This window comes from Sabethes cyaneus, chromosome 2, assembly GCF_943734655.1.
Source record: "Sabethes cyaneus chromosome 2, idSabCyanKW18_F2, whole genome shotgun sequence".
Taxonomy (NCBI): Eukaryota; Metazoa; Arthropoda; class Insecta; order Diptera; family Culicidae; genus Sabethes; species Sabethes cyaneus.
In genome coordinates this window covers 139,359,973-139,369,565 of record NC_071354.1, presented here as the reverse complement: position 1 = coordinate 139,369,565, position 9,593 = coordinate 139,359,973, and the positions used below count along the sequence as shown (strand labels likewise).

The following is a 9,593-nucleotide window of genomic DNA, read 5'->3' as shown; positions in this document are numbered from 1 at the left end:
TCTACGCACTCACAAACGTGTTAATCTCACGGTAGGGATTTAGCGCTATTCACTGCATGCCAACCGCGATATGATAATGACATCCCACATGTCTTGCTACAATTCGCCTTGTCGAATGAATTCGTTCCCAAATTGAAAGTGATTTATGGCTAAATTCGCTAAAACCCTTGAATGTACAGATTGAGAATCATGGGCCGTTTCGTCAACATCAGCATCATCAACATGTGCGGTACTCATCTTGGAAGTACCGGTGATGAGAAAAACGAATTTTACACTTAATTGGAGCGCGAATACAACCGCTGCCCAAGACGCGATGTCACGATCATCGTCAGAGACTACAATGCTCAGGTCGGTCAGAAGAATGATTTAGACTGTTCAGTGCAGACCAGCAAACGATCGAAAAGGGGCTAAGATTTATCGACTTTCAAGAACATGACTTCTTCATGCATAACCTCTGGCATCAGTACACCTAGAAATCAACGAACGACCACATTTTGATGAATTCAGACCAATACCTAGCGATGATTAAGATACGCCACGCCAACCCCGCCACGTTTTATTCACGAGCCACTGAAAAAATCAATGTCGCTGAAAGCTTCGCATTAACCCTGGAAGTCCCGGTGCCGGAAGTCCAATTCTAAGTTCAAATTTAGGTCCAATTTCAAATAAAACTTTAACTCTAAGTTGCCGTCCGAATTCTGATTCAAATCCATGTTTTCCAATTTCAAGTTCCCGCGTGGTCCCAGGTAGGTGCACGTTTGTTACCTTCCCATTTAATGCAAAAAAATCCCGTAACTGGATTCGGAAGACCGAAGTTTTTATTTGATTTTTGCGGTCAAAACATGCTTCTGAAAGGTCGGTGCCGCATCGATTGTTTATGTCTGAGCACGCCAGTTTTTGCTTACTTATGTGTCCATGTCCGCCGGTCCGGCAGAACAAAGGGATGAAATCAAAGATTTCCACTGCAACGGTTACCCGTCATGACTTTCGCCAGTCGTCAAGACAGGTTTGTCTACAGCCCGGATGTCGTTGGCTAAGCTGCGTTCCCATGAGCCTCTGCGTCGGCCTCTTCTATGCTGTCCTTGCGGATTCCAGTCGAGTGCTCTGCTGATTTTGTTTGCTCCTTTCCTCAAGGCGTGTCCGATCCGATCACGCTCACGTCCGTTCATTTCTGTTGCTATTGGCCATTAATGATATCGACGATGGAGTTCCTCATTAAATATCCAGTTGTCAGGCCTCCAGGCACAAAAATATATCGTTGGCAGCGGTTACTAAATACCTGCAGTATTTTTGTTGTTGTTTTTGTTTGTAGGCATACAGCAGTTGGGATTTAACGTTTAAGTTGAAGATTCGGGTTTTCGTATATAAAGTTATCTGGTTTGGGCACCAAATGTTTCGCAGATCTACAAAGGCACCCCTGGTTACCAAGATAATGACAGGCGTCTACCTACTCAACTTGTTGTCTCGCTACTGTGAAATTGGTGGGATTGTCAGTGTTCACCATAGATAAATTTTTTGCTACATTGATTGTGAGACATGCAGCCTGATAACTTTAGGAGAGGTCATCTAACTTACTCTCATTGGAGAAACTAGTGCTCATTTCTAGGGGGGGCTCCCGGTATTTTTTTCAACTATTTTATTTGGTCGCCCAGGTCAATTTTCTGGGGGGGGGGTTAACCCAAGTAACAATTCAAAGCCACTTGGTTTTACTTGAATTTTATAAAGGTTTTATTGCGGTATAAATCATTACCACTGGATTTATTGTGGTATTGCGTAATACCAAGAGGATACGAGTTCAAATACACTTATAGCTAGCTAGAAAACCATAATAAAACTGTTAATAAAGCGAATTTATTGTGGTTGCTTATATTATCACGTTAAAACTTGTTGGCTGCACCACGTCTCCTATAAACCTACCATAAGTGTGGCGTAGCAACACAAAATGGCGCACCAATCAAAATTGATCTTATCGTGGTTACTTGTCAAACCGCAATTAATCTGTTCGTTTTACAGAGCTATTAAAATGGTAACACCCTAACCAAACTGTTTTTTTGCTGCTATTATGAAGAATACTAAAGTTCAACACCAAAATCATTTTTTTATGCGAAGCCATATTGCCATATTCTAGTATTTTGTTTTAGCTCGCAAACAACAATTCATCAAAGCAAAGTATTTTGCAGAAAGAAGGTCATTATCAATCGGTTTCCCTATCAGAGGAAGCAACTAAAATGATTTTGCTAGAAAATGAGATTGACTAACTGAATATTTGTTAAAACAACCAGTTTTCGGAAATTGCAAAATTTCAGTGGCGCGCTGATTTTATCGACCTATCATATCAAACCGCACGATGAAATTAAATGCGCACATAGTGCAAACCAACGAAATTGCTTAAAATTTAATAAATATTCTATGGGATATTTTATTCTGGTCGCTATAAACCAAATCGTTCAGAATGATCTGTCAATAAAATTAAAACTTTTCTGCTCACGGATATATTTTCAAGTTGACAAAGCTAGCGAACTTATCTGGCGTTTGCTAGAAAAGCGAAAAGCAAAAAGCAAAAAACTTTTTAAATTATGTCGATGGCTGTCAAGCAGCGAAAGCTTAATCGGTTTTATTGTTGCTTTTAGCAGAGCGTGATACGACTACCTGAGTTTATAACCTGATTCTTATAGCGGTTATGAAAACATTCTGAGGAGTGGGCCACTTGGTCAGAAAGCAGTTTTATAGCGGTCATCAGAAAGTTCTGGTGGAGCTCATAGTTTTATTAGCGGTTTTATGAAATAGGTCATGAAAACCGCCATACGAACGTAATAAAACTTGGAATTGTTACTTTGGAAATCTCTCCTAGGGGGTGGGGGTGGGGTTGGGGGGGTGGGTCTTAGCCCCCCTAGCCCCCTCCCTAGTTTCGCCAATGCTTACTCTGTATATCGTTTCGGCATCGTGCGAGCAAGACCGATGACCTTCGGCTAGGTCGAGGTCATTTATCTTCTCCATCGTTAGAAACAGAAGCGGTGATAAAGTGCAGCCCAATGTCACGTCAGCAATAACCCTTATAGCCTATTAGTTATAGGGTCGGACAAAACGCCGTTATGCAAAAACTCGTATGAGGTGGACAAGCTGTCTGGAACTCCTCTACGCCTAAGTACGCTCCAGATGTTTTGGTGGTTGAATCGGTCGAACGCCTTTCCGAAGTCAACGAACATCGCGGAGCGTTGTGGTATGATCTACACATGATCGGCCAGCGTGAAATCCAGCTTGTTGTCGCCAGAGAGCAGCGTCGATCTTCTCCTGGATCCGGTTGGGGATACCTTACAGAGTACTTTAAGAGTAATACAGAGCAACGTGATGCCACGCAAGTTACCGTATTCAGTTAGGTCTTTTTAGGGACTATGACCAATATGCTTTGCATCCAGTCCATTATAAAAGTTGCGTCTTCCTATATATCGTTACAAAACTGATGCATTATCTGGGGTGACAAAGATGGGTTAGCTTTAACATCTCGGCTGAAATAAAGTCTATCCCTGGCGCTCTATAGGATTTTCTACTCTTGATGGCTGTTCCAATTTCATCCAGTGAAGGCGCCTCAGAGTTAACGCGATTAATGCGAGAAACTACTCGCGTCATACGCTGCTAGTTTTGTTCTTTTCTGACTTTTGAAACTCGGAAGAGTTGTTCAAAATGTTCAGTACATCGCTTAAGCTGGTCTGTACAGTCAATCAGTAGCTGATCAGTTCTGTCCTTTAGCGGCATTTTTGTATTCATTCTGGCACCACAAAGGCGGCGATAAATATCGTACAACAAACGGTTATTACCATTGGCGGTGGCGGTTTCTCCTAGTCCGGTTTGAGAGTTTGGTCTGCCCACAAGCTCACTTAACAGTCCTCTCCAGTTCGGCGTATCATTGACGGGCAGCAGTCTTGGCCGATTTGGTTCACACTCGCTCAATGCCGGCTTTTGCCTCTCTCCGCTCGTCGATCTTCCCCCAATTTTCATCTGAAATCCACTCCTTTCGCAAAGGGGCGTTGCCAAAGGTTTAGTCACTAGTCGTGATGGAGGTGTTCTTGATGCTGGTCCATTGCTCATCGACGATTCAACTAGGTGGCAACTCTGATTCCCGACATTCAAGTTGTTCTCCAAACCCCCTTTTCCCCTCAGGATTCTTCATTTGGCGAACGTCGCAACGGCACTCAACGTACTCCTCCCGGCGTTGGACAAGTGCGACGTGCAAACGTATCTCAGCGACAGCGATAACAAGGTGATGGTCGGATGCAATATCAGCGCTGCGTTTATTACATACATCAATAAGACTCCTTCGCCATTTTCGAATGATGCAGTTGTGGTCGATTTGGTCGGCCGTCGCGGGAAACCGGCGTGAATTTATGTGTTGGTCTATGGGGAAAGAGCATATGGTCTATTGGATCGACCATGTTCTTACAACCACAAAATTCTGTCAACAGTTTTTGGCTTATCTCTCCTCGGCCATGGCGTCCCATGACGCGTTCAAGGTCCGCATTATTGGAGTCAATGGTGACTGCTAAAGCCAGTGGTGCCTGTTAAAGTAAAATTATAATATATCGATTATCACAATCTTGATTGCGCAAATCACGTATTTCAAAACAACACGAATATTTTTTTTCTGTTTCAAAACGTTGCAATTGTGTGTTGTAATCAACTATTTCTCATATAGATTCTCATGTCTCTCAGATCCCAACTGACACAACTGTCAACATTACCCCACCGCTTTGTAAACTAGATTCGAGAAGCTGCTTCAAGATTACAACTTAGCAGAACCCGGCCACCGAAGAGAGTGATATCTTCCAGCACCTAAGAGAATGTGGAAAAACCGTTTCTACTGTGCAACAGTATGGTATGTATATTGCATAGCGGACGGCATCCCTAAGGAACCTACCATTAAGGCACAGAGAACAGACATTCATCTTAATCTCGCAACGTGTGTAAAAGCTCAGCCGCCATTTTAAAAGTAAGTGGTAATGCTCCCGCTACGTGGCGCTCACATCACTAAGAGGATTGGTTTTGATTTTCAATGCCTGTCAATGCATATCAAAGTATTCATGTTTTCACCAAGGCGTCGCTATAGCACTAGCGTGTTGTTTATACAATCTATCGAACCAACTATAAAAGTAAACAACATTTAGGTATCAAAAATTGCAGTGCTTGACTTATAGTTATTCCTTTTTAACTCATCCGTGAAACTATCTTTGCGTAAATAAACCAACTTGTTGCATTTTGGTGCTTCTGCGCGGCTTCCCGCACCCTTTCGTTTATACGAACGTCTTCATAGCGGTAAGGTTTTCTGGAAGGTGGTCAAAGTTGAGAAGGCTGCTGCAGGTGCCACCACGATGGTGTCAGGCGGTACGAATGGTGCGTTCAATTAATATTGAAATACTCTAAACACGACACCTATTTCCGGTAATTATCTAATAATAAAAATCTAATAAAATAAAATCTCGTTTGGTTTCTATTCTCGATTTTCAGCCAGGTTCAATAAAAAACATAAACAAAGTTACAGCCGTTGCTACAGTAACTTATATCAGAGTAGCCAGTATTTCGAATATGCAGAATATTATAAGATAATATATTTAATTTGGCAACGAGGATATTGGACAACTGGTGCACCTGAAGTGAGATGTCGCTAGTGTCTTATTAAAAAGTTTACACACCATTTGCATGATATTTTATATGAGCATAAATGTCTGTTCTCTGTGATTAAGGTCCACAAGTTTCTACCGAATGCAAAAAAGTATTAGAGCATACACAGATGCACCTCGCGCGGGAAAAGTGAAAGGGTAAACGAAAGCATCATTTCTCATTTCACCGCTCATCCTTGCTACCATTTTTCTTATTTTTACCCTTTCTCCGAAATAGTTTGTGGTCGGGCCCGGTTGCAAATCAACCATTTCTTTGCGTACAAGCCAACGATCCAAGCTTCGCGGGATGGAGTTTTACTTCCATAAACTTTTATCATTCCCACCGGGGAGTAATGTTATTTGCTCTGGCGGACCTACACATCCGGAAGATCTACGAAGGGTGGGTAAAATTCTCTTGAATGATATAAAGCTGTGATAAGCACTAACAGCAAAGGTTGAATATAGAGCAGGGCCAGAACTAGATGAAGTTGGAAAACAATGTATCCATTTTCGAGATTTTTTTGGCTCAAACTACGGAAGCATCATTGTAAGTTGGTCACTTCTAAGATGACGTAATATGATAAATGAACAGAGCTATTTCCCAACTGTAGCATCACATTGCACGTCTCAGCAATGCACCACAAGGCGGGTGTAGGGTGTGAAAATCGTGTGGTGCTTCTTTGCTGGATTAACCTGCTATCATAGAATAGAATAGGGTAAATTAACCATTAGTGGACCAGTTAGTGCTTGAGTAGTTTTCTTCCACGAATTATTATAAACTAGTAACGCTAAACACGCAACCGATGGCACTTACAAAACGAGTAACTTTCGATAAAGCCTAAAAAAATATCAATTGTTGCAAATCTCTATATTTTACACATTTTTTAAAACAAATTGGAATGTATGGTTTCCTTTTATGGACCTTGTTGTTTACAATAGGTTAGCGACCGGGTCAATTATAGGAATTCTAGTGTATTTTGCATGAAGAGGGTCCAATAATGGCGACATTTCGCATTGTTAACCATAAAATGGGCCCTAGCTTGTTGAAAATGTTGATTTTAAGGCATTAGTCATTAATTTCAGCTAAAATATTACAATCTGAACTGTATAGTATGTTTAGTACTTTCTGTTTCATGTCATATATCCTCGGAAATAAGAATCACAAGCTAATAAACGCCGAAACTGTACCCGAGGTCTATTATAGGTAAAGGGTCCACTATAGGTTAACTTACCCTACATGTGTTTATTAGTTTTGATGTAAGACTACATTTTGGATTATAACTATTAGTCATGTTAGCACTTACTAGCCATTTATATGCCATTAAATAATTAAAAGACAATTTGAATTGTTCAATAGTCGACACATTATCAAAGGCTTTTCGAGCAAGAGATTTGCGTTTTTTCTATACAATCGTCAATTGTCATAGTGCAGGTGCTTCTGCTAACAAGGTAAACCTTTCACATTAGTTATTACTTTCTGGAGTTCTGCACTGTAGTTGTTTTCCCCATGAAAAAACAAAACCATCTGAAAATACCTACAAAGTACAAAAATATAGCTTTTGTGAGCTGTATAATAGCTTCGCGAATAGTAACTCTGATAAGTATGTTGTTTTATGAAATAGGAACAGCGACTTTGATATAGATTCTTGAGAGTTCCCAAAGTTGCTACCCTAAGACGAACAAATATAAATGTTTGATCATCAAACTTTAATGATTTATCATGACTATTCGAGGAATATTATAAAGAAAAAAAACAAGACAATAAAGTATTAAATTTATTCAACTTAATTATAATGGACTCACAGCCTGAATAAAGTAGGTATAACTACTAGCTGGAAAAAGCCGCCTGAAGCTACGCAAGCTGTGCATCCTCAAGGAAAGAGAGAAAACGTCACATATTTTCTATACTTTTCAATTAGATCAAACTTAAAGCCATTATACAGATATATCCATCTGTCAAATGTTAAAAATTTTAATTTATTTGTATATGCTACATTTTTACTAATGTTTGATGGGTAGCTATACTTATAACTTCAGGCAGCAACTTCTGTGAATCTGAATATTCTTCGCGCGCTGCCACAACACATGCGCTGTCGAAAGCAGCGGGGTGCTATCCCTATCTTAACGAACGGTGTTTGACAGTCGACTTAACGAAGGGCGCTATTTCAAGAAATGCAAGAAATAGCGCCCGTCTGACAGGTAGATTTGCTGCCAACCTTGTCGAGATGTGCTGAGATGTTGGCAACAAAAACATGGCACCCATCGCAAGCCCCTGGTCGAAAGATACAGAATATTTACCAATACGAATGAGTAAAGGGAAACCATTTCTGTTCCTACTTCGTCCCTTATGCGTGTACGTGTAAACGGTGCAAACGGAGGTAAACAAAATATTTCGAGCAGTTATTCTTAACAGCTGATTCGATTTGACGTTCATTTGTTTTGGTTTTGATTTCAGTTTTACTAATTTTACATTCAGCATCAGTACAAGACTGTTTTAATGGAAATCGTGATTTCAAACTAGTGTTAGCTTTTAGATTACCGATTCTACTCAACGCAATGGCACAAATAGCAATTACGTTACTTACGAGGGCAATAGAGTACGATTTAAATGGAAGAAAATTGGAATCTCTCAAGCTATATGAAGATGGAATTGAAGCGTTACTAAAAGAATCTAAAGGTATTTTAGTGCATGTTATTATTCAACGTTGTTTACCAAAGAATTTCCCGGTAAAGGCATAATTTTCCATTTGTTTCCAGCCGAACAGGAGCCAAAACGGAAACAGCATTTGCAAAGTAAAATCATCGAGTATATGAATCGAGCAGAGGAGGTAAAGGACCTGGTAACACGGTGGAGAAGTAAAGGAGAAATTCGTGATAAGATACATGTCGTCGAAGGTGCAACCGGTTATAGCTACGGAAGGATTTTTGGAAAATACCTAACGGATGAAGTGAAGGAGATTATGATTGAAGAGCCCTACGTACGCGAGCATCACCAACTGTGCAATGTTGTAATGTTCTGTGAGTTAGCATTAACGAGCTGTAGGAATCTAAAATTCATTAAGCTCCTAACTGTCCGAGAACAAAAAAATAACGACGAACAAGGGCGCGCCTTTGAAATTCTGAAAAATAGCTTAAAAAAGCAAGGAGTACAACTGTCCGTGGAATACTCTGAACACATGCACGACCGACAGGTGATGTAAGTAGAATTAAATTGATACATTTCAGGGCATTTTTGTGAATATGCTCATTCTGTTACAGACTCAGCAACGGATATATCGTGAAAATAGGTCGGGGACTAAATTATTTTAAACCCGCTTCGAGTAAATACAGTCTTGGCGCTTTTAACTATCACTTTCGTGAATGTAGAGAAACAAATATTGATATATTTTACTGTCCTGAAAACAATAAAGTTTAGCTTTAATATTTTTAAAATGAATTTTGTGTATTATGCTTCCTTACATAGGAAAGATGATTACCGTTTTAGTAAATCCGTCCAGTCGAATGCAAATAAAATTCTCGAGTGCACCAGCAAACCCAATTGAATCACCGAACGGTTCGAATTCAGTAATAAAAACATATACATTCTCTTCTCGGCACGGCTGGGAGAGCTTACAATTAATACAATCGTAGCACTAGCGCCGCAATTGTCCTGCGCTCTAAGAACTGGCTGGGGAATCTATTCAATAACAACAGAAGGTCAAGTTCCAAAAGCGGAATGCAGAATCAAGGCTTCGCCTTTTACCATTTTCTTCTTAAAGCTCCTAAAAAGAGTAGATCAAAGAACTGATCGCAGTGGTCCAAGGTCCACAACAAGGAAAAAGAGCGCCAAAAAAGATTTTTGAATCGAGACTAGTGGCAGCTGCAGCACTTTGAATCAGTTTTGATTTATTTAACACTACCGTCTCAAACAAATAAAATTTGAAAACATTATGTTTAGGACGT

General features: G+C 40.2%; 1 protein-coding gene across 1 annotated transcript; it reads left to right on the top strand.

The window, feature by feature from the left end:
- The first annotated feature begins 8,148 nt into the window (after positions 1–8,148).
- Positions 8,149–9,066, top strand: LOC128736070 (MIT domain-containing protein 1-like). The gene is made up of 3 exons (XM_053830553.1): positions 8,149–8,328; positions 8,409–8,847; positions 8,910–9,066. Exons 1-3 carry the CDS (start codon positions 8,208–8,210, stop codon positions 9,064–9,066), a joined length of 717 nt encoding a protein of 238 aa, XP_053686528.1. The 5' UTR covers positions 8,149–8,207.
- Positions 9,067–9,593: the final 527 nt, after the last annotated feature.